The 26,189-nt window shown below is 37.7% G+C and overlaps 1 protein-coding gene across 1 annotated transcript in view; it reads left to right on the top strand.

The window, feature by feature from the left end:
- klhdc8b (kelch domain containing 8B) overlaps positions 1 to 26,189 on the top strand; it is a 76,925-nt gene that overhangs the window by 46,086 nt on the left and 4,650 nt on the right. The window contains exons 3-4 of the mRNA XM_088917115.1: positions 4,210 to 4,434; positions 23,108 to 23,209. Of these exons, the coding sequence (XP_088773241.1) occupies positions 4,210 to 4,434; positions 23,108 to 23,209 (327 nt within the window). The remainder of the gene's footprint in view (positions 1 to 4,209; positions 4,435 to 23,107; positions 23,210 to 26,189) is intronic.

The following is a 26,189-nucleotide window of genomic DNA, read 5'->3' as shown; positions in this document are numbered from 1 at the left end:
ATTTTGACACTCGGTTTGCTGTAAGACATTTAGCTTATACAATATGTATTATTAATGTTTAATAAACATAACTGACTATACCTCCAGTATATTATTTTTATTCTTCACTTATATTTCCATTTAGCTTTCTTACTCAAATAAATATATCTTTTCCATTCTTATTTTCTTATTTTTATTATTTTCATTTCGTGTAATTCACTTTGGATTGTTTCTTCTTATCAAGTTACTGATTGTTGTTTACAGGCATTTACAGGTAGCTGTGTCCATGAGAGTGTTAAATAGTTTTGTCTTTTTCTAATAATTTAGTCTACCATGTTCCAATCGAATTGTTTGAGTGGTCGACGCCTAATATGTGTTTATCACTTAATTTGATGAGAAGCACATATACAGTAATGTCCCTAATGCATCATAGCATTGCTGTCAGAGACTGACTGACTGATTGATTGGTGGACTTTGTTCAGATCAGTTGGGGTTTGATAAACCCACCTGTGCCAACAGCAAGAAAGGGACAACATCTGGAGAGCCCTGACCGTGAAACTTACAGGCTACTCCATGAACCCCTTTTCTGCTCTGTTGGGGAAAAATAATATCTTCTCCTGCAGGCAAACAGGCACCAAATGTCATTAAGCATTTGCTGTGTAGTATTCATTTCCGATAATTCTACAGTAATTAAACTTGTACTTATTCTGGCTTGGTCCTCTGACCCCTCTTTTGAACCTAGAGAACAGAAATTGACCTTTGATCTTAAAAAGATCAAAGAGTTCATTTTAATTTTGCCCCAATAATTCCTTTTACAGACTGATCTCAATGACGTTGCTCCTACTGTATGTCTGTGACTTGGTTTCCACAGACTTCCCATGATCCCGGAATGATTTCCATCTGGTTTTGTGCAGACATTGAACCCTACTGTGCACCTTTGTGCTCAACAATGCTTTCTCAGGGCAAGCCATATTTAAACTAATACTTAGCATCACCACAGGTGGCATGCTCATGTGGGTTATAACAAAGACGGTGGTGTTCAGTGTTCTACCTATTGAAACCAGTTGCCATAATTTCATACTGACTGCGTGTGTGTTAATTCAGTGAAATGCCCTCATATCTGGCTTATGCTGTTTTTGTTTTTAGCAGTAAAAAAGGAAAGCAGCAAAATTTACAGTTGATGAGTGCCTGTGTACATCTCTTTCATCTTGGATAATTTCTCAGTACTCTGCACAAACAGAAAGCAATCTTATCCAGCTGCCTGTGCTGAAATGAGCGTTGTAGTGATTTCAGCTGAAGAACAGTAAAACAATTTGTTTGGCAATACTTTGACTTTAAAAAAAGCTTTTGCTTTAAATGCCTTGAAAAACACCCTGGGGATGTTTGTTACCAATTATGTATCTGGTTGGAGGTGCTTTCTCGGGGAAATGATTGCATTGTGAAATTATGACCTGATATAACAGTCAAGCATCCTTTTATTTTGTGCTTTAACCGAAGGGAGAGATGGCTCTAAAAATAAAATGGACAATGATAAAGGCGAAGATATTATTTTCATGCTTCATAATCTTGCTCTGTAAAATCCAGAAGAAAAGACATCTACTAGAAAGGCTCTTTTTTTTTTGCTTTTCAATATTTTTGTTAGTGAATAGTTTTATCTAACAGAGCATCATCAGTCAAAACAACAAAAAATGTAGTTTTAGCCTGGAATATTGGAATGACTCCTTTGTGGCTTTAAAGATAATTTGCTTCAAAATGCTGTAACTTAATCTGTATATTACCTTGCTTTGCTGTACTGTGCTTGACAAAATCATAAAATACAAGGACTATCATAATACTAGAGTTGTCTTGGGACTCTGTGATGATAGTTTTGGATTGCTAGTTTTTCCACAGATGTAGCTTTAAACAAAGGCATAATTATATGGAGGTTTTATTTTAATCCCCTTAAGTACTGTATGCTATTTGTTGTTGTACAATGTAAATGAGAGAGGGGCTATTTTAATTATCTGCTTGATATATTAGTTTGACCCTAAGTATATTAAAAATGCAAAAATATTGTTTTTATTGTTCAAAATGCTTGTACGTGTGAGGAATATTTCCTCATAAAGACCTACAATCTTTGATGTGCCAGTTTATTTTAAGTAAAATATTAAAATCATGAATATAAAACGTGTAAACTGTGTAAACTCGGGATCTTTGTAAAGATCCAGATCTCTTATCAAGTGCCTTATTTGTGATACCCTATTGTCCTCAAACCGTTAGAGTCTAGTAAACTGTACATAATTTATGAAGCTTGCAAGCAATTTTTTATTCCTTGTTTTGTAGCTTTCGTTTGTTTGTTTTTTTCATCTCCTCCTGGAAAACAAGTGGTACTAACCCTGGCAGAGGATCAAAATCGTAAGGTAGTAAATGTGGCCTCCAGCATTCCTTTTTCTGGCAGAATTAGTGGATTTGAAGGCATGCTATAAATGTGACATTTTTTTTCACACTGCCTGACTCCGTGCAGCATGTTTGCTGGAACTATTTCATCATCCTTATTTGGGAAATGAGGAATTGAGGGCCCACTGTTTGCAGATGGTAGGCGGATGTGGTGTGAGAAGTGTGGATAGCTAAAATGTTGCTTAATTAAGCCTGGCATTTTATTAATGGGGTGTGGGGTATTTACATAGGGTTCAGCAAAGCCTGGGAGTATCTAACTAAAGCTGCAATTTTCAAGCACAATTCTTTCCTGGGTAGGGATTCGCATTCTTCTTAAATAAGGTCTTTGATTCTTTGTGATAATATCAAAAACTGCAGTAGTGTGCAGTTTTCTGTACAATTCATAACGTACCAGTAAATTTACCACTTGCCAGGTAAATTTAATGTTGTGTGCTTAAGAACATTTGAACTGTTACAAACAGAGGCCCATCCAGCCTGCTTTGTAACATCCACATAGGAATCTAAATTACACTTTTCAATTGATGATGATGATGCTTGTGGAGTATTGTAGAGTTTGGAGAGAGGTATTCTTTCAAAAGCAGAAAGTGATATATCCGTCTAATGTGATTTGTAAACCAGATACACAGGGTACAGTTTCAGCAGTTCTGTGTATTAAACTTTATTTAATTAATCTTTGGATTGGAGAGTTGAAATGTTGTTGAATAAATGCTTTTATTTCTTAATATAAACTTTGCGCAGTGTTCGAGGGCTTTTGTGGAGTGCTTGGATGCAGTTCCAAAACAGGCTATCCACTGTCACTCAAGACATGTCGAGCTACATGGAGATAACACTGGGCAAGACTGTGTTTTGGCCATGGAAGAAGATTATGCTGAGTGTCACTGGCATTAAAAATGTTGTTTATATTGAGGAGCAAAATAGTGCTTTATAGTCAAGAAGACCTTTTTTGTTGCAATGGTTTTTACAGAAACCGATTTCTGTGGCTGATTCAGTATGATATAACTAGCTGTTGCAGTTACATAAGACATACTGTAAGAACAAAGCAAAGTTAAGAAATGAGAGGAAGCCATTTCATGTTTTGCCAATCCAAGGAACTCATACCATCTTCAGGACCCTTTAAATATTCTTTGAAACTGCTGAATTCAATTCATTTTATTTTGTCAATCATTGCATTGCATCAAGTTTTTTTTTATATTGTTTTCACATTATGAATTACTTGTATAAGAACGTAAACCAGAAAATGTGTATGCGCGGAGATTACACTGGCTTTCATGTCATAATATCTGTGCTCTTAACACATTATAGTATGGCATCAGTTACCATTGAATATGAGCAGTGATATTTCCCTCACACTGAGTTTAAATTCTATATTCTTTCATGCAGTAAGATGGTTGTCATGTCGGATGAGTGTTTGCAGTCTCTCATTCTGTGTTACAGTAGAGGGAAGCAAATAATTACAGTGATAGGATTAAGTGTGTGAGTATGATATGAAGATGCAAGACTGAGATGGGGGCTTATGTTTTGGTCTGTGTTCTGCGTGGGCTAAATAACACGAAGATGGCTTTCACATGCCATTCATAATGTCTACGAATCCTTTGGTATGTGCAATAATTATTTTTTTATTTGAGATGCTGTGCTATTACATTGAAAATAAAACGGATTGTGTACTGTATGTACTGTAAGCCATTATTGTTTCCTTTCTTATTTTACACATTATCAAGCAGCAGAAGAACTGGGGTTCTTGCAACGTATTTCAATCACTTCGCCTGTTCTCTGTCTCTCTCTCTCTGCCAATAGGTGGAAGACAAGGTAAACTTCCTATTACGGCGTTTGAGGCCTTTGACCTGGAAGTGAAAAGCTGGACCCGGTTTCCTAGTATCCCGAGTAGGAGAGCCTTTGCCAGCTGTGCTATGACTGACAAATGTTTCTTCAGCCTTGGGGGGCTTCAGCAGCCTGGACCCCACAACTTCTACTCTCGACCCCACTTTGTCAGTGCAGTGGAAGTGTATGACACAGAACTGGGTGAGTCCAGGCTTTGCTAGTCGATTAATGCCAATGCAACAAGTTCAAATACTATTGTAACGTCAACTGCTACCACTGCTGCTAATAAAAGGCTGCGATAATTGAAGGTATGAATAGAACTGGTAAATTATCAGTGGAAGATTATTGCATTTTGCTTGTCAATCTGAAGATGAAATGGAGCAGTTCTAACTTCTTATTTAGATACACAGCTCTTGGCTTTGCTTTTGAGAATCTGAGGTGGTGCTCAAGATTTGATATGTTTTAAGATTACAGCATTATTACTGTGACATTAAATTGGGATATTTTGGTCCCCTATCCCTTAAATAGGCTAATACCATGCCAGACTCGTTAATGAGGGGAACGATCCTTCTTTAGTCAGGTAAAAAGGCATGTTCATGCATTAATAACTTTTGGTAAAAAGAAAACTGGTTTTGTAACCCCTTATGTAATAGTTTTCCAGCATGTTTTCAGCTATCTATACCGATATTGTGTTTGTAGTTTCATATCACAGCTTTTTACTCTACAGTTTCAGTAGTTCTTATTGTGGTAATGCAATGTCCCAGTCCCTTGGACATGGGGTCACGATGCAAGCAGCTTTAAAACTAGCAATGAAAAGAGTTTATGAATCCTGCATGGTAGTCAGACTTCAGAATATTAAGCCTGAGGCAAGTGTTATTTTCCAATCATGGATGGAGTCACTGCAGCATTGGTTGAGATTGCAATAATAGTTTCAAACTTGAGTTAGTCACAATTAAGCGCCTCAGGTAACTGCATCAACCCCATTTGATCGCATTACTGCCTCAGAAGAATTGAAAAGCAGGGATGCAGAACCTCTTCCTATCCCTGTGTTGTCAGTCTAGCACTGGTGGTATATTACTGTCCTAATTGTACTACCACAGGCACAGTATGTTTCACATTGATGTGCTAAGTTTCATTTTCTCTTGATAACTGCACCCCTGTTATCTACGGCATATTCTTTTATGCATCAGTGTGTTGGGGAAATAACTTACAGAAGAGAGACTTTGTCCAATTTAGCAGGTTTATTAAGAGGGAGGGCTCCATTGTTGGGACACACCTGGAATCTGTGAAGCAAATAATACAAAGTTGATCCTGAGGAAGGCCACACTTACAGTGGGGAATGTGTGGCATCCTGTCCACGCAGGGATTTTTTATCAAAAAAGCCTCTTCAGTGTCACTTTTTAACTCCCAAATGCACCACAGAGAGGATTAGGAGATCTTTTTAACCCATGGCTCTCCATGCACTGAATAGCTACAAATAGATTTTTTTTATCTTGGATGTTTACTATTTTGGCTGTTCTTGTTTTAAGAGTAATTGTAGTGTATTGTATGGTTTGATTAGTTGTGGCGATGTACTGTGTTGTATGTCTGTTTTTGCAGTAATTGTTATGTCTGTGTAGTGTTTTTTTATGGTTATTTACTGCATGTCTATGAGCTGTGCTGGCAACTTAATTTCCCCCTTGAGGATTAATAAAGTATATTGTATTATACTGTTGCTATTACTGCCAAATCAATTATCTTTTGGCTATATTATGGATTTGTGCTAGAGATAATAAGTATTTATTCATATATTTATTGCTGTATAGAACTGCATTGTTTTTGAAAAGCATCTCTGAAACATCCCCATTGCTCAAGTGTATTTTTAATTCATTTATAGTGATAGCAAGTAACACATATTATTTCCCACCATTGTGTTTTCCACCATTTGGAAAAATCTTTGCCTTTCAATTACCTTTCACAATGAGAGATGGGGCTGGTGCACAGGAAAAAAAAAGATTTACAGAGGATGGGTAAGAACCAGGTTTGTTGTGCAGTAAAAAAGAAATATGCTAAGCATGAAAACCACCTTTTCCATAGACTCACCTTGGGGGTATTCAAAAGGTAAAATTCAGCCAGCCTCTTGTCTGATTAATGAAAGTAACTGTGGAAGCAATGATACGTCTTGCAAAAGGGACTGATGTGCAGTTATGCTGTTGACCCTTTTTAAGCCTCTTGGCTTTCAGACTGCTCTGAAATATGTATTAATTCTGCACCTGGTTTCACGGTCATTACCTGCTCTTGCACTTTATCTGTAAAATTACCTTAGTTCACAGTGAGTGGTCACAGAACATCCCCAACAGCACTGATGGGTATTGAAGGTGCTCAAGACCTTAACCCCCAGCCTTTACTCTAATTCACATCTGCTGTAATTTTTTAACTTTCTACATTTACAATGCATTCTTGTCAAAAACCTGAAATGAACACCATGTACAATCCCTTGTACTTGCGTGAAATCTAAAATAAGTATTTCTTCCTGTGACAGTTTATATTCAGTATTCACTAAAGTAAAAATCTTTGTTCTCCATCACATGCAGGGTGTGAAGAAACACGGTACTCATTAGGTTGCATTTTTAATGCAATTTGGAGATTAAATCACCTTTACTTCTGTCAGCTATGAAATAATCTGTTGTGTATTTATTAAAATCTACATTTTTGTAATGCTTCTTTCAACTGCTGATCTGCGAGTTAGGTAATAGTATTCTTCTAGCTTTTAGCAGCCAGATGACTTCACAACCACCCGACAATAGCAATACATTAACATAAGTGGATGGAGCCACGGCTTTCTGCACATGGGAGTGCTGTCTGAACTGCTTTATTAACAAGACAGGAAGATACATTGAATAGCACAGAAGGATTGTTTCACTTCTAATAGTGTTTCTGAGCCAATCCTTCCCCGTTTTGACATGAAAGGGCATGTTCTGCACTTACTGTATGTCCTACACTGCTATCATGTTTCCTGATTGCTGGTCCATTAAGAAACATGCAGCCAGAATGGGAACAACAGAATTTGAAATAGACACAGCTCCTCCTGATCGACAAAGTCCTAGAAACACACCTACTGTAGTTCATAACTGGAGCTGCTGCCATTCATCTGGCTAATGATTGGAAACCTGCGGCAATGGCCTGTTGTACCTGCAATTTTCAGGATGAAGGAGTGTCTTTGCACTTGCACGTGAGCCATTTGTAAGCCAGGAAAGATGTTGTCTTGGACGACCTGACATTGGGACTTGACCCAGGTACTGTATGTGCTGTGCTCTGCTGTTTCACCTGCTGCTAGGTACCCCTGAGGATGCTTGTCTTTTCGATGCACATGCCTCAGTTATGGCTACAACTAGCTCAGGGAGATCTCCTCATTTCAAACGCTGACATACACAGCTTTTAAGCTTTACTTGAAAAATGCAACTACGGCATGAAAGCACTCTACCATGACTTGTTTTTATACGGAACAGGGAATATACACGGTCCCATGGTGGACACAGTTTAATCCTATTTCTTTGAGTTACATCCCTTGAGAGCTAAATGTCCCATACTGCTGTCCTGAGAAAGCACAGAGTAATTTGTGGTTTATAATCTAAATAAACATCCCAAGCATCATCACCGGTTGTTTGAAGAAAAATAGGTCACTGCTTAATGGCTTTGCCAGTGAAGAAAGTCAGTAGGGAGCATTAGGTAATGAGTGTACTGTATATCTTTATTACGCTATACTGCTGTTGCTGGCATTGAACTGTAGAGTGCCAAAGGAATTAGAATGCAAAGGAGAAACTAATCCTTAACAAAAGTTCATTGTATTCACCTGGTCAAATTCTAACAAGCCTTGAAAATGATTGTTGCTTCCCTGAGGAGTAAATTTTAGTTGAACTGAAGTGGAACTAACAATTTAATGCAAAGTTAAATTGCACGTAGGCTCCACACTAGCCAAGTAATGTTTATCTTGTATTTTGTGTGGAACCTAGAGGTTAAAACCACCCCCACAGGACAGCAAACTGTCAAATGAAGATCTGGAAAAGCGTTTTGGAGTTGAGCCCAAGATTTTGCAATCAAAGTTTCTCTTTTTCTATCTGCATCCTGGGTGTAAATATCTCACTCTTGTCTTCACATTCGTTGTTGATTATTGTACTACTTACTGTATTACTGTACACTTAGCTGATGTGTGGTGAGCGTTCTGGTGCACTATGGCTGCCGTTGCATCATCCAGGTGGATGCTGCACATTGGTAGTGGTGGAGGGGAGTCCCCATTACCTGTAAAGCGCTTTGAGTGGAGTGTCCAGAAAAGCGCTATATACCTGTAAGTGTAAGTAATTATTATTATTAATACTAAGTTCCATGCTGCCTCATTAGCTTGTGTGTCTGAGGTACTGTAGGGATGGTGATGATGCAAATATTTTAGAGCAGTAAAGGATCTGTTAGAGACTGTAAATGAACCCTGTGAACTGCAGAGGAATGTGTCCAGCAGGAATGTTGAGTTTATTTGAGCACAAATAAAAAGAAAGAGGTATAGAAAAGCATAATGTTTTCCTCCTTGCTAAGGTAGGCTTTTGTGTGCTTCAGCTTTAATTGTGTCTGACCGGAATACTAACAAAAGTGAATGGGTCACCACTTACTGTAAAAAGTCAAAAAATTTTTTGCATGTGACAGATTGTGTTGCTAAGATCAATCATATATTTGATAGAAGTTTTGTAGGAGTCTTATTCAGGAAAGCAATGCACTTCCACTTGGCAATACTTTGGATGCAGTTCTGTCACCGGAACAAGGTCATAAACAGATAAAAAAAAAGCTTTTAAGTCATAAATAACACAAGCTGTACCATAACATTAAGGCAATCTTGAATATGTCAATAGTAACCCTATCTGTGAATGGGACTGTACTTGAATTTCAAACTCTAAAATGAAGAATGTTTGGGTGATATTTGATCCAAGCTTGATGTGTGACCCACTTGTGCAACATATTGTAAAAACATAATTCTTCCATCTCAGAAAATTCACTAGACTACAATGCTTTGTTATCGCTAACTGTTGCTTTAAAGATGGTCAACATTTTCGTCTTCTCTCAAATTGATTACTGTAAGATTGATAACTGTAATTTACTCAGAAATTCAGTTTCATTCACCTTCACAAAGCATTCTTTGTCCACAGTATGTGGTCTTCGCTAGTGGACAATAAAATCTGAGCTCTTTTGAGTGATGGACAGCTTTATTGTATACAGGACAATCTAAATTCACTTGCCTTACATTATTTAAGTGAACTGGCAAAATACCTAAATTCCTGTCTGTTATGTACTCTCAATTCCAGTTACACTAATTGGCTTGCTCACTGCAAGAATTGTTAACTTGAGTTTTAAGTAGTTTTAAGTATAAATCAATGCCTTGAAATGATATTACAGTAAGAGAGCCTTGCCAGCATCTGTAATATTGTAGAGTGCTGAGATCTGGCTTAGTATTTGCAATATGAACCTGCACATTTTGCTTCTCCTCTCTGCCCTTTCCTGCCTTGGCAGACCCTGTAGTCGCTGGAACAGAAGTGCCTTGAAGGCTTTAGTGGAGCATCTGAAAATACCTCACATTTACTACGTGGTAGCAAGAGGCTTATCATCAGAAGTTGAAATGAGTACTGACCTTTATCTCCCTATTCCCTCACCACTCCTCGGTGTCTTAGGTCTATGGATGCTTTCTGCATAGAGAGTATGAATTGCTGATATTGTCCAGTTTGCTGTATACTTTCTGCTGTATAAATTGTGCACTGTATTGTTCTGGGATTTGTATTTTAACATCAAATTAAAGAGGAATTAAGCAAAATGTATACTTCCCAGAACATTCAGTACTTTGAGGATTTTGGCCATTGTTATAAAATGTTAATAAGAAACAAAAAGAGCTCATTCTCTTGTGATCTTCCATTTTAATTAAAAGAGGCTGTTAATTGCTAAATGCTTTTCTTTTATTTCTTCTTATCTTCTTAACCTAATTCTCATGAACATTTTAAACCTTGTAAATTTGGATTTTTAAAGCTGAATGTGAATCTGTGTTGACATTGCCCACATAAACACTTACATTAAGTAGAATTTTGATCAGAGCTAACACACAATAAGTGGGAAGCTCGTAGCCTGTTTTCCAAAGGAAAAAGAAAAGTAGGTGTAAGACCAGATCAGGGAAGAGCTAGCTGTTCATAACTTTGTTGCCTTCTTCTCCATGTATTGCATGGGTTAGACTTGAAGAAAGAATTCTCTTGGTCAGGCACAGAGTTAGTCATTATCCAGCACAAGATGTTGCCTTTGCCACTCTGCCCTTGAGATACTGTCTGCCTTCAGGCTCAGACAGCAGTTCAGTATCTACAGTATCTGTATTTCCACCTACAGTACTTCTACAGTGCTGTACATTAGTTAAATAAACACCATACTGAAGCCTATTGTCTCATCATGCTGCAGTTTGTCTCGGCTCCTATGGTGTTAACTACAGAGTTGACTGAGAGAACAGAGACCGAGAGGAGACTGGCTCACTGCAAGAGTTGCCTCCAGCAATGCTTGTAACAAAATCATACATCTGGAGCTTAAGGGTACAACAACAGGGTCTGCGTTGGAGTGCTGCTGTCAGGAGTCCTGAACCCTAACCACTGATTTACACCAACAGCCACTGGCCCATAGCTTAAATATGAAATGCTAAATTGAAATCAGGGAGAACTTATTCTTTAATTGGTTATCTGTTTTTTTTAATTCTTCTTTCTCATTTGATAGTGTACCTCACAGGTTCAGGATGATATACCCATACATGCGTGCAAAAAAAGACAAAGGCTTACAGATATTGAATTTAGCTCAAATCAATCTAAGGCAGAAGATTGGAACGTGTTTGGTGAAGAAGTGTGCAGTGCCTGTTGTAAAATCCAGTCAAATCCACCATGTATAACAGGAGCAGAGTCAAAGTCTAAGAGGGAAATGAGAGTCTAAGCCCTTCATAGAAGGTGTGGATTAAAAACCCTCGGTACATGAACTGATCACAAGCATAGCCTAAAACTGTAAAGTGTCACCAGTAATATACCAAAACAACTTTATCACTGCTAAAACCATTGACAGTACTATGCATCTTCTAATCAACCACTACAAGAAAGCAAGATATCTTTACCTTCTGTAGGTGGGCATCTGATACAGGATTTTATATAGGACTGTATATGTTATTATACTAGAAGAGCAGTAGAATCATTTTTTCTTAGAAACCCAAATAAAGACACCCTTGGCTTTTTTCATCTTTCTTTAGAAACGAGAAACTTTATTCACAAGGAGATAAAAAAAGGGATGCTATTTCAGCACTAACCAAGACAACATCTTACATTGCTGGAATGACAAAGACCCCTTTCCACAAAAGCAGTGCATTTTGCTTGTTAATATCTGTATGATGACAACGTAGCTGCAGTCTGTTCCCCACACACGTGTTTCTTAGACTTCATACCAATTTCTGTGTTGTTGTTTGAGTAGTAGAAGAGAAAAGGCTTGATCTTCACAATGCATCTCCTGTCTCACAAGGGACTCTGCGCCTGATTGGCTTGTTAAAGTACCTGGTGCCACTCTGAGAATATGTGATTGCGCTGAGATTGTTAGACTGACAACAAATGAAGTGTTTTAAAAGGGCCACCTGGGCCTTTGATCTGGGCCAGTGGATTAAAGTATTTGAAGGAGAAAGGAGGAGAAAAAAAAACTCCTGGTAATCCATGAAGTCCTAATGCAGGGGAATAAGTGGCTCACAAAAGCCAGTGGGGTCAAAAAGAGCGTGCAGTTGAATATGGGATGTTTTTACTTTGGATTTCAAATGGACTATGAAGTTACGATTCCTCTCATCCAGACATAAAATAAACATGCAGCAACTTCTGAAAAATAGTGTTCTTTTTTATTTTTAAAAAATAGTACTGGAACCCTGCGAAGTATAAAATAAGGATCTTTGCTTTTCACTGCGCATCACAGATGCTGAGGGCTTTGCTTCATCAGTCCTTCAAGCACAGCTTGTACATGACTCCACATCACTATTTCCAGAGCCTATTTGCTAGAGCTCATATTTCATCCCTGCAATTTTCCAATTGATATGTTTATTTGGTTGGTGAAGGTGTTTTTTAGAACAACATTCTGTTGATTATTATTTTTCACAGAAACTGTACAGTATATGATGTACACAATTCATATCAATATTATACACTTATCAAAAATCATATTTGTTCATATATTCTGTCTATGAACATGCAAAAAAGAGTTTTATGTGTATTTTCTTTATGGATGTGTGTTATTTCTTTTAGAGGAGGACAGTTCCTTGAAAGAGTGAATCCTGGCTTGCCTAGATATCCTGTTCGTCTTTGGTGGGTTGCAATTCTATATGGAGCAGTCAGATCAGAGGGAGGATCAGAGATGTTTGGTAACGTCAGACAAGGATTGGAATTCAGCAGTTCTTTTCAATTACCAGCTGCAAGAAACTATTAAACCAAAGAAATATTAAAACTACTGTAACAGATTTGCATATAGTTTCTTTAAGTGTTAATCTGAATAAACCTACAGTCCAGTACACTGTTGTGTCAAAGTGATCCATTTCTATTATGAAATTTGTATGGTGAATCACATCCAGTATTTCTTTACACTTCAGCATCACTCACTCAAGAGGTTGGTGTGGTTATGTAAGAGTTGTAAATGGATTGCTTTTGCCTCAGTCTTTCATGTTGCGTGTATGTCTATTGCCTCCAGGTGAATGTGCAGTCGGTTTTCACACAGTATGCAATTAAACAGAAGAATAGTGTTATTTTATTTTTTTAGCAGTAGGGCAGAGGTTGGGCCTGTTTAGAGTGGTATTGATTTAAAGCGCTCTTCAAGGTGAACCGGCAGTCCTTTGACCAACACGGAGATGAGAGCAAAAAAAATAAATAAATTGATTGAACAGAATAACACCAGGGTCTCCTGTGTAAATCTTTTTTTTTCTTACGCTGCTGCCAGAATATGCGGAAATGCTTTAAAGAAAATGAATAAATATGTAGAAGGAGATTATGAGTTGCTTTACTTACTCTGCTTGAAATTATTAGTCGTTACCAAGACAAAAATATTGAAACGTACAAGCGCATACAGAAGGTTATGAACAGCCTCAACACGAAAATCAGGATAATTCTGCTCTGAGGCTGAACATTGTAATAATGGCACAGAATATGAAATAAATAAAAACGGTAACTATGCCTGACTTGTGACTTAAACTGAGTTTTCTGAAAAAAAGTTGATATTTTTTTTATTGTAATAGAACATGTTTTTTTATCATTTTAATAATTTAGTATGGCAGATGCAGTTTCTCATAATATTGATCTGCTTTTATTTATATTTCTGGATGGTAAAAATGTTTTAAAAGGAACACTTATTGCTTTAGAAATACCCTGTTTACCTACTGTATATGGCATTGTTACTCTAATAAGTACTGTATGAGCCTTTAAGTATTCATGCCATTTTCTTTCAAAATACTGTGTGGTCCTTAATTAAAACTTAGCTTTTTTTTCTAGCTAGACCAATTAATCAATCTATGTTCATAGTCTTGTTGTTTGACAAATACCCTGTTTACCTATGTGACGTTGTTACTTTAATAAGCCAGGTTGACATGTTTAAAATGCCAATTCAACATACTTGAGTGTAATTAAGTGACTAATTATAGTAATTTGTCATTTGTGTATGAATGAAAGATGATATTTCTTGGCACTGTGCTGTAAACATGATTCAGTTGTCTCAAGAAAGAAAGTGCCACCTATTACTGCTGCGTGATTTATATTCAGGAAGAGGACAATATCAGCACTAAAACTTTCTGAATATCCTGCTAGGAAATTTATTGCTTTGAAGAAAAAAAAAGATAAATCTGTAAGAAACAGTATCTTCAGTATCTTGAAACAGATAAGAATGTTAGGAAAGCAATAAAGTAGACAAATTAAATTTAAAAACAAATATCTGCAATGTAAAGCTGAAATCCCATATACATTTGTGTTAAACCTGTCAAATCTCAAGAAAATGCAGAGCAATGCAATAAATCTGATCACTCCTTCTGCTCTGTTTAAGAGTATAAAAGCCTCTTGCTTGTTTAACATTATCCTTTTTCATGAAGACGCAGGCATGTGTTCAGTGTTGTGATGATGTCTTTTGGGATTGTGGACAGTGTCTCAGTTTCATCTTGTTTCTGAGATGCTGGTATATGCTCCTGAAGAGTATTCTGCCATAAGAAAAATGCAACAAGCCTTTGAAGGACGTAACATTTCTGTTTGGAACTGAGTAATACTCAGTAACCCTCACAAATCCATGAAAACAATACTGACAATTTCTTGGACTTTCATGATCTTTTGGCTGAAGTCCCGTTCACATTCAAGGTATAGGGGAGTGGTCTGCCACCGTTCTAAACTGCTAGCTACATCACACAAAAGCACCAACTTCAGTTTTGACTGGGAAACTTCCTTTCATCTAGAGACACCTTCTGCTTGACACTTGATACCCAAGCCACTAAACACATTAGGCACAGATAGCATCCTTGAATTTCATCACTGAGTGTACCTACAGTACAGTAGTTATTTTCTGGCTTATTTCATGCATGCAAGCTACTGAATATGCAAGCACATCTTCTTGATTAACTTTAAGAACATGATTTGCACTCTGTCTTGTGATCTGAATTCTAGATCAAATTGCTGTGTGAACACTTTAATTTTGCATGGTAGAAAAGCTAGGGAACTGGTGGACTAGAATCAAATATAGTTGGGGTCTGATTTGTCAGAGGTCCAAGTGTGCGTTCATTTAGGAATCCAGAGTGCTCATGAACTTCAGGAGCATGAATATTATCAAAGTCTGCTGCTTATCTTGCTCGTTTTGTCTTACCCACAGTTTTTTTTTCTCTTGGCAGCGAACGTACTGCAGAACTACTGTAAATAAACCATGATGGGTGAAGGGTCTTTGACAGACTATGCTTTTGTGATCTGAATTCCAAGTTGATAAAATGGTTCTCTGGGTAAATGTAAATGCAAAATGTAAAAAAAAAACCGTTCAGGAACCCTCTTGTACTTATCTTGCAACACGTACAGCATAAATAATAAGTAAATAAATCAATACAATCATGGTAGGCTTCTGAGCATTTTAATCAGAACCATAAAAGGTTTAGATTAATGTATTGCCTTCTCTAATCAGTCCTTGAATGCATTCTGACGCACATGCTCATTTGCATTTTAAAATGTGACATCTGTGTATCCATTCATCAATACTTGATCAACATTTTTTTGGGGGGTGGAAAATGAATATCATATTGTTTAGGAGGTCATTAGTGTCTTTTCCCATCAACAGCAGTACCTACAGTACAAGGTAATTCTGTATTTTTTAATGATTTTGAAGTGCTTGTGTCTATAGGGAGTGGAAGCATCTTAGTGTGAAAAGGGAACCAGAAGTGACTCATTGGCAGTCTGGAGCAGATTATTTTTTTTTATTTTCTTATTAAATTACCTGTTAACAATTTATCTTGGCACACTTTAATCATTTTTGCTCGGGAGGCAAATCCACATTTGAAAAAGTCTCTTTGATTGTTGTGGAAGGGCAGGCTTTGGTAAATACCTACAGTAGCTTAGTACTGTAGTAAAATGGAAATAAAACGAACTAGGGGACTTAATTAGATTCTTCTGAAGAGCATTTCAGATGTCATGACAACATTTTGTTCCTCTCTTTTTTTATCACAACACATTTGCAAATTATGTAATGTACCGTAGCTCTGTTAATCTCCAAAGAAGAATGATCAGACATTTGAATACAATCTATGATAGACCATCTTTTAACGAGTTTTCATTTAGGAAAGACTGACTTTGTCAAAGAAGTAAGCACTCAAAAGAAACTTAATCACTTGTTCTTATAGAGCATCAAAATGATGAATAAAAACTGCTGATTTGCTAACAAAATGCAAATAAAAGCAAGCTGGATGCTTTTTATGAGCTAAGCATTTAAACGAATGAATGTATTAGAAAAGCATCTCTGATCCCTGCCTGCTGATGTAGCTTGGGCATTTAACATTCGGTAGCAGTTCTGAAAGCTGCCAGGTTCAATTTGGAAAAAGAGGGAGCAAGTTTTCACAACCTGACGCTCGTGCTTAGTTTCGCTTTGCTGTCATCCCAATGGCATTCCATGCCTGTGCATAGCGGATACAGGATGATCTCTGGGGTAATTTAATTCACGTTGCGAATTTCTGGATACACGGCGTATTTTCTTTTGTGATTGACCCAGAATAATTCACTGTTGACAGATGCATTCAAATTAATATTATTTTTCAGAATTCAAGCTGCAGGGAAAGGCTGTGATGGTAAAAAGTTGTTTTTTTGTAATAGGAATATGAAACTTACTTTGCTTCTCTTTATGACACCTTTAATTCCTTTTCTGTTTGTGCATCTTATGAGGCCCGTGTTTAGTGTTTAAAACTCAGTCGCTGACATTGCCCTAACCTTTGTAATTAAAAGGCATGTGACATGTTAAAGCACTGGTATCTCTATTTTATCTCTAATTTACTTAGGTTTCAGATTTGACCAAATAATCTGGTTGTTCAAGCTTTTGCACATTATCTGAAGGAATTCTACAGAGGCAGAATGGCCGTATTTCTTCAAGGTTAGTGGCACCATTCTCATAGAAAAGAACCTGAAAAGGTTGTTCATTCTTTTTTCCTCTTTGCAATTATCCCCATCTTTTGAAGAAATCGTGATATAGTAAGAGACGATGTGAACATCTGATTGAAATACAATGTGTTGTGCTTTTAGAAGCCTACTACTTTCCCTTTAACTCTTGGAATGTACAGTTCAACTGTCTTTTTTAATTTGGATAAGACTGACACATTCTAATGGCTTTTTACTACCACGCTTGTATTCCTGGATCAGATTCAATGTCAGAGCCTGTGGCTCTGGCTGACTAGGCAAATAACCGGGGACTGGAAAAAAAGGAAGTTTTGATATGAGTAACTAGAGGTAACAAAGACGACATATCAGTTAGAAAATACAATGAAAGTACGGGTATACACACTGGAGATTTTTGGGCTGTGTGCTTCTTAGCTCTTGCTTCAAAAAAAGTAGGCTGCCTTCAAGATGGCATTTTCCTATGTGGAAAGGGTTGCTCTGAATCAGATGCTCCTAAAAAGTAGTGAGTAAGTAAAAAACACAAAGTGAGCTCACTGTTACAGTGAGGTAGCAAGCTGTGTGAACTGACACTACTAAGACAGAAGTGCTCATTCTTGACAAGCAAGTGCATGTCTTGTTAAAAACATGATTCTCCAATATAATTTAGGCAAAAGTGCCACACACTGGACCCGGAGTGTTATCTACGAGGAGTTTGTATGTTCCTCTGGGTGTTCTGGTTTCCACCCACAGTTCAACAACATGCTGGTAGGGTAATTGGCTTCTGGTAAAATTGGCACTCAGGTGAACGTGTGGGAATGTGTGTCTGTACGTTTGCCCTGTGATGAACTGCCGTGTTGTCGTGTCCCCGTTGCTTCCTGGATTAGACTCCGGCTCCCCTGCGATCCTGTACTGGATGAAGTGGTTAGAAAATAAGGGATAGATAAGTCTAAAAATGACTGAGGAGAAAGGCCTTCATATCAGCAGCATGGGCTTAGGCGTTAGGCCTGTTTTTGGTTGTTTAAGCTTTCTAGTGTTATTGTGGGGCGTTTGTTGTGCATTTAAACACATTGCGACATATTATGTGTATGTAGCAATTAAAGCAATCATTCACATGTCAAAGGGCAATGGTGGGAAAGGTGTGTAACTTCTCATTTTTTTTTGTTTCAGAAACAGCAGGATAAACCTCTGATATTAGAGAGGTGGTTGATTCTGGTTCTGTTAAAAATATGGAGAGGACAGCTCATGCTGTGTTGTTAATATTACTTTGCCAGCTCATCAGTCTTCTCTACTTTGTAGCTGATTCAATAATACACATCACAAAGAGCATGGTGCATTACCTAGAAGAAAAAAGTGTTACTGTACAAATCATACTGAAACTAAGTATTTTATGATATTTGAATCAATTACTTTTTCTTCAGAATACAAGGGCAACACAATGTCCGTTCATTATCTCCAAGGTCAAGGCAATTTCAATGTCTTTTTTAATTTTTTATTTGCCATAGTCATTCTAAGGAGTTCTTTCCTTTTTCTTTTTATTTACATTTCTGATTTTTAGATAATTTGCAACTTGTTCATTCTTCCAGTTTACAAAAGAAAGGTTTCTTTCGTAAAAATGTTGGCGATTCTGAATCACTCTGGCTGTCTCAGCTTTACCCTGGTAGAATGACTACTTTAAATAGGTCACAGAGTTCATCTACCTTTTTTAACTGAACTCATATCTTACAGTATTTTCTTCAGCCTGTATAGTTTTTTGAATTATCTGTTATTACAGGACAGTGCGTATTCAGTTGTTTTGTCCTGTCTGACAATATGACAGTTAATTGTGCAGATGGCAAAATGCAATTCACACCTAAAGGATTGTCAATAATCGCTTTCAGAGGATAAAACTGGCGAGAAATTGAGATGATTATTTCGCACAGGCCACAAGCACAGTCTTCTTTTACGTGATTTTCAGAATGTTTTTTTGAATGACAAATTAGCCTGAAAACTCACAACAAGAGCAGAAAACCACTCTCAATAGTATCAAGAATTTTTTCAAAACATTAAACAGCGGTAGAATTCAGTATCAAACATGAGAAAACAGTAAAATATTGCCTCTTTAGGGTCCCTTGCAAACTGCTGTTTCCACTCTGAAGTCAAATTGCATGCCTGTTGTCTTTTATAGCTCATTGCTGTTACAAGGGTATAAGTATATACTGTACCCTGTCTCCCCAGCTCATTTAAGGCCATTTTATTCTTTTTGTAATACCTGTCAGGATAGAGGAAGGAGGTTTTGCGGATAAAGCTTGCTTTTCAATCTCACAAATGGTAAGTGGGTAGATACTGTATGGTTACAGGATGGTAGAATAGTAAAATGGATGGTAGAATACTAAAATGGTACAATCAATAACTCTGTAGTTATAACATCCGTCATTCCATCTGTTTTCTAACCAGGTTAACCTATTCAATTCCAGGCCAGCAACAGGCGCAAGGCAGGATACACCCTGGACAAGACACGTGTCCATGGCAGGGCAGACAGACAAGCACACACTCACTCCAGATCCACTTTTCCCATACTACAGTTACCTTATGAGTTTGTCTTTTGACTGTAGGAGAAAACCGGCACACCCAGAGGGGAACCCACAGATACACATAGAGAAAATACAAACTCCAAGCAGATAGCAGCCCAGGAACTGGCACTAGGGCCCCAACATTGAGATGTACAATAGCAATGCTAACCAGCGGGCCACCATGCTGCCCTGCAGTCTAACAATGAATACAAAATACAAAGTGCTTTATACAGGGACCGCACTGGATTCCAAAGAGTTTATCTTGTCAAAATGCAATTTGTTTCCACTTACTTCTTGAAGATGAAGAACACCATGGGACTCCTCTTTTTTTCCGAAACTCCCTCTTGTCCCATTTTCAGCTCTTCACCAGTAAGCAATGTTTCATTCACAATGCTTAATTAATTATTCAAGCACACAAATTAGCTACACAAGTACTGCAGCTGAAAGTGTTCTTGTAAATTATTCTTTGGTTGGGTAACATTTACTCACAAGCCTGTTTGAATGGAAATTTATCTCTTCTGTGAAGAAGCCCTTCTGTTCACAAAAAATAAAAAGCCAGTTTGTTAGAAGTTCTCTGGACGCAGATATAAAGAATTCTAGCTCCATAAGAATTCAATGTAAAGGTGCAATAAGGCTTGCTTGAACCTTATTATATCTTTATGTAATGAAGATTATCTGCTCTGGGGACATCATTTCCCCCTAGAAACCTAGCTAGTTATTAAAGTTGACAATCTGTTACTTTCGCTGACTTTCATCAAGATAACAGGGTATTGAGTTCAACCTCCTTTAATAAATACGATTGTAGTTTCTTTAAACTTTCTGAGGCTTTGTGAAACTAGATGTGTCCATTTAAGGCATTTATTTTTAACATATTATTAATGTGTTTTAATATTGTGAGTTAGAAATAATGTAATTATTTTTACAGTTATGTCATCAATACTGTCAGTACTCCTTAGTTACAGTTCATTCTAATTCATGTTAAAAAGATTAGATTTTAAATGCACTTCATCAAAAGTATGAGTACATAGAGTATGAATGTGGCTGTAGAGATCATTGAGTGCATTCCTGTTGCTGCACCTGACCTGTGATGATGATTACAAAGGCACATGATCCTGATTGATCTGTCTTATACCAGCATTGTCATAAACTGCATTCCTTGCAGAATAGCACCCAAGGTGTTTCTGTGACTTTGGAAGTGCTTTTGCAAGGAAATTCCAGCTTAAAGCATACCTAGTGCTAGGTAACTCACCATAATTTCTTACACTTATATGTTTTTCTGGGCACTCCACTCAAAGCGCTTTACAGGTAATGGGGACTCTCCTCCACCACCAATGTGCAGCCCCACCTGGATGATGCAACAACAGCCGAAGTGCACCAAAACGCTCACCACACATCAGCTATCGGTGGGGAGGAAATTTGTCCAGGATTGGGGTAACACCCCTACTCTTTTCAATAAACGCCCTGGGATTTTTAATGACCACAGATAGTCAGGACTACAGTTTTTACGTCTCATCTGAAGTACAGTACCTTTTTACAATATAGTGAGGGTCCCTGTCACTATACAGAAGCATTATGACCCACGCGAGGTGAGCGCCGCCTAGTGGCCCCTCTAACACCTTAGAGCAACCTTAGCTTTCCCAGGAGGTCTCCCATCTAGGTACTGACCAGGCTCACACCTGCTCAGCTTCAGTGGGTTGCCAGTTGTGAGTTGCAGGGTGAAATAGCTGCTCTTGCTCCCAGCTACATGCAGGGTCGATCCCCAACCCTCTATCACACCCCATCCCCTGTCCAAAGTCTCCCCCCAGTGGCCAGACCCTCTCGGGCATGCCAGACACCCTTTGCTTTTGTTATTCAGCCACTTCTTCTGTTCATTCACATCCATCAGTAAGTACCTATTCACTGCGAGTTCGTATAGCACCTCCTTGTCAGGCTGGCCAAAGCTGACCTCCATAACCAATAGATTTTGGGTTACTGCTTCATATTCTCATCAAATCCTAGACGTTGCACCATCAAACCTAACATGTTCCTCTAAAGCATACCTCCAAACCAACCTGATCAACCAAGAGCTCCAGCACCATGAGCTCTGTCAAAGAAGGACTGCTGCAGTGGTGTTTTGGGGTTACTTTTATCTCTTTTGGGGTCCTCCCAGCCTTAAGTTTTCATTCTTGTTGAAGTTTCCTTAGCCAGGCAAGTTACGCAAAGCAAATTTTAATTATGTTGTCCCCAAATTCATCAACTCTTTGTATTAATTGGAGCTTGACTTAACTGTTGAAATATAGCATGTCAATTTGTTTGTTAATTTAGGAGTGCTATTAAAACCAAACTTTAAATCCTGAAAAATCTGATTTTCTCAAGCACTCCACAAAGGTTTCAGTCTCCACCCTAGATATTATCTTTTTTTTACTGCAATCATATTCCACTCTAATGACGCTGGAATCAGTCTGGCATGTTTTTCTACTCCAACGTCATGTGCCTTTTAGCTATTTCTGTCTGTGTGGCTCTCACTGTAGCAATGACTTCCACCAGCAGAAACAAAAACAACAACAAAAAAATCCTAAGGTCTCATCAGGTGTCGGGCGACGTTGCCTGCAGTTTGTGTGCTCTGTGAGATTGAGCACTAGCTGGCCTCTTCCTCATCAGGGAGATGTGTGAGTCAGAGTGGCTGTTTCCATGGAGAGGAGATAACGCGTTCACTACCTGCTCTATATAGAACTCATAGGAGCAAAGCCACACTTTTTTCAGAAGTCAGACAATCCCAAATTTAGAAGTATAATTTGGTTTTGTCAGACAGTGATCCAGACTAAGTGCTTGGATTTCTTCTGATTATATTTTGGGATTCATAATGCGTTCATCCGGATTCTTCAGTCTTCATTTCAATATGGAAAGTGATTGATTTTTAGAGGATTTTAATCATCAAACAGATACTGCTTTAGAGGCACAGGAAATGAAGATGGGATTCATTGTCTTATACAAAGCTTTTTGCAGAATAGGGTAGAATGATGGTTAAGACACTGGATTCATAACCAACACAAATCCCAGGTGGTGCTCTGCTGGTGTATGAGTAAAGTATGTCTCTCAAATTACTTCAGTAGTCCAGCCAGCTGTCTAAATGAGTTCAAACACGCTGTAAAAAATCCAAATCCATTAATTAATCCATTAATTAATAATATGATCAATAAAGAAGCATTCTGCTCTCCACATAAATGTGCCATCCATCAAAATTTTCTCAGCAAAAAGCACCTGAGAGTGTAAAGGGGATATCTGGGGAACTCTTTAACACTTTATGGCCTGTTGGCATTTGAAAGTCCTGTCAGCAAAAAAGTCTATGAGCTCTGAATCTGAGCTTTAAAAATGAGGGAGGGAATATTAACAGTGAACAGTGACATCAGACTGTAGAATTGAGGTGAGTTACTGTAATTTCCAAAGAGCCAGAAGTGAACAATGGTTTACAGTATATGAGTACTTCTTTCTTTTAAACAAAAACAAATATTCACAATGTTCATTTACATCCTTACTCGGTTACAGAGGAGCTGAGGCAAAAAAAAAAACCCCGATAATCTCTCATTTTAAGAGAAACCAAATCTGGAAGTGTGCCTGTATTATTCCCATCTGTCGTTCATTATGTAGGCTATGTCAGTGCTTCTTAATACAGTAGATGGTTTTTGTGTATCTTTGCAGGAATTTGGAATAAACCCACACGAGCGTCTCGTATGAGGGAAAAACGAGCTGACTTTGTGGCTGGTTACCTTGGAGGAAGAGTCGTCGCAGCAGGAGGCCTAGGTGAGTGTCTCCTAGCAACTGGGGCCTACAGACCTTAGCACAGTTTGGTAGCATTAAAGTGTTTAAGATTAAATCCAGACAGAGGCCCAAAATCATCCAACGTCCCCCAAAAATCAATACATACTTGAGCATTCACACTCTTTATGCAAGTGTTTTTTAAGTATGGTTTGGTAAATCTTATATAAATTATAGATGATCACACCTCTTATTGGTAGAGTTTTCTACTATCAAGTAAGCCACAGTAGACCAGTATTATATTTTCTTTTGTCAGTATTTGAAGACAGGCAGGATTGGAATAGGAAACTTTCATTTAGTCAACATGGTAGCTCTGCTTGGTTTATGCTGCAGGCCTGTCATACAGTACTGATTTTTTTAAAACAGCCTTCCACAGTATTTCCTGTGAAGATCCAATGCTATTCATGAGGACTGTGTCATTAATTTTCCAAATGTCTCAAAATTAAAACTACATATGATACATTAGCACAGCTTCACCACCCGTAAAGCTACTGTATAATTGAAGCAAGTCACCACACATCTTAAGAGGAAGTACTGTAGCAGCCTATAAAGAGGAAGAGAATAATGATATTATCTTGAATGTTTGTGCAATCATGAAAAAGAACTGAGCAAATTCTTTATTCAAAACCATATGTATTCAGTGGAACAATCCTTCATCTTTATTTTTTCCTTTAGTTTAAATTGCAAATTATGTTTTCTAGAATAAAATAATCTATGCTTTTAAAAGCATTTGTCATAGCTGTTTTTCTTATGATGTGACGGTTAATGTCAGATTCCATTCTGCTCAAAATGCAAAAAAACTTTGAATACTGTAGCTGCTAGCTCTTAATGAAATATCGCTTCATACAAACTGAATATATTTGCTCTTAAATTCAAATGGAATCATTCTGAAACCATTTCACTTCATTGGTCTTTAGACTATCTTGTCTTAATGGTAACATTTTGTAACAAAGACTGTGTTAGAGCTAATTGATTGCCTTGAATGTAATAAGGATGCATTATAAAGAGTATAGGTTATTTAAATGCTTTGCCATTCATTAGGAGAATAATTTGAGTATTGTAGTTATTTAGTATTGCCACAATCTGATTTATTCTCCTTCATATTTGGAATTCAAGTGCTGAAGAAAGAGACTTACGAAGGTCATCCATGTAAGATGCCTAAGGAAACTAAAAATGAAAATTACAAAAGAGTGTGAAAAATAATATTTAGACTGATCTGCTCAAGCTTATTGTATATGCTTCACCCTTCCTTTTTATTTCTCCAAAATGTGATTAGCTTCAAACCCCTGGTGAAAGACTTTTTTCCAATAAATGCCTCTTATTATTCATAGTCTTACGTGCGTGAAGGCTGGTGAAAGGATTCCTTTTCACAGTGTCAGAGATTGTTGCTTTATTAAAAGCCTCTGTCTCATGGGTGACATTTTTTCTATGCATTGTGTGATAGAGCCAGCCATTTGAAATGTTCAAATGGGAATATAGAAAAACGTAGTGCCCAAAGCAGGTATCAAATTCCTGCAGAGGCATCTGCTCTCAGACCTTTTTTAAAAATAAATAAATCAAATAAATACGCGTGAGATTCAATTCTCTGCAGCTTCCTAAATCATTCTGGAATTCATTAACTCTGCTATTAGGTTTATTAAAATCATGTTCCGAATTACTGAACCAGCTCTCTCCTCATTTAGTCATTTATCAGTCCAGCTGCTCTGTGGATTAGACAGCTGCTTTCTTTATTTCATTTCCTTTCTCTGGTTGTGGGGTGTTAGTATTCATTAAATTGTCTTTATTTACCATAGCTTTGGAATAAATGGACCTTAGGGGAATCCCAGTGCTATTTACTTTTGTAGCCTGGGAAGAAAAAAGAATAAAATTAAATTTGAATTTTTTTTTCCCAGACTCTTTATCCAGCGCTGCGGTTGTGTTATCCAAAGTTATCGTCATAAAGAAGGGTGGCATGGCGACACAGTGGTACCCTGACTTCAGTAGGGCTCTGGGTTCAATTCCTGGGGTGCTGTCTGCATGGAGTTTGTATGTGTTTGTGTGGGTTTCCTCCCACAGTCCTGAGGTATACTGGTAGGTGTGTGTGTTTTCCCTGCAATGGAAAGTTGTCCTGTTCAGGGTGAATCCTGTCTTACTACTTGCCAGGATAGGTTCCATCTCCCTTATGGCCATGTTTTTTGGGATAAAGCAGTTAGAAAATGTAAGGACTGTCATGTAGAACCGGACATGAAAAAGCTATAAGTGTTCACCTTCCACATGTACTGTACTGTACGTTCTGAATGATAACCATACTTTTCAACAGATTCCTTCCCCTGTGACTTCAGCCCTTTGACTAAATGTTCCCCATTTTCTTCATTGTGACAGTGAAGTGAGTTTCTCCTAGACATCAGAATATTCTATTAAAATTACCAGTCCTTAAATGTACAAATATGTTTATTTATTGTATACAGTATGTTTTGAGGAAAACTCTGGAGGAACACAAATGTGCATCTGCATTATTTTAATTTGAGGGGGAGGACTGTACTGTGATTGATGATATTTTCTTCATTGTGACAGTGAAGTGAGTTTCTCCTAGACATCAGAATATTCTATTAAAATTACCAGTCCTTAAATGTACAAATATGTTTATTTATTGTATACAGTATGTTTTGAGGAAAACTCTGGAGGAACACAAATGTGCATCTGCATTATTTTAATTTGAGGGGGAGGACTGTACTGTGATTGATGATATTTGGATGTACAAGAGGAAAACAATTCTCACACAGTACATCTAAACCCCTTTACAGTCAGGGAACTTGAAATCAATAAAGCCCCTTTTTGCGTTTGCTTAGAAATACACTCACTAGCTGAAACATTAGGAACCACACACTAAGTGAATGGACTTTCGTAGCCAGAGGCAGGCAGTGTGTGGCTGGCTTAAGGAGCCTGAGACAGATTGCTTTCCCTTTCCTGGCAGGAATAATCCCCA

The sequence above is a fragment of the Atractosteus spatula genome, chromosome 5, assembly GCF_055471065.1.
Source record: "Atractosteus spatula isolate fAtrSpa1 chromosome 5, fAtrSpa1.hap1, whole genome shotgun sequence".
In the NCBI taxonomy this organism is placed as follows: domain Eukaryota; kingdom Metazoa; phylum Chordata; class Actinopteri; order Semionotiformes; family Lepisosteidae; genus Atractosteus; species Atractosteus spatula.
This window is presented reverse-complemented; position numbering and strand designations above follow the sequence as displayed.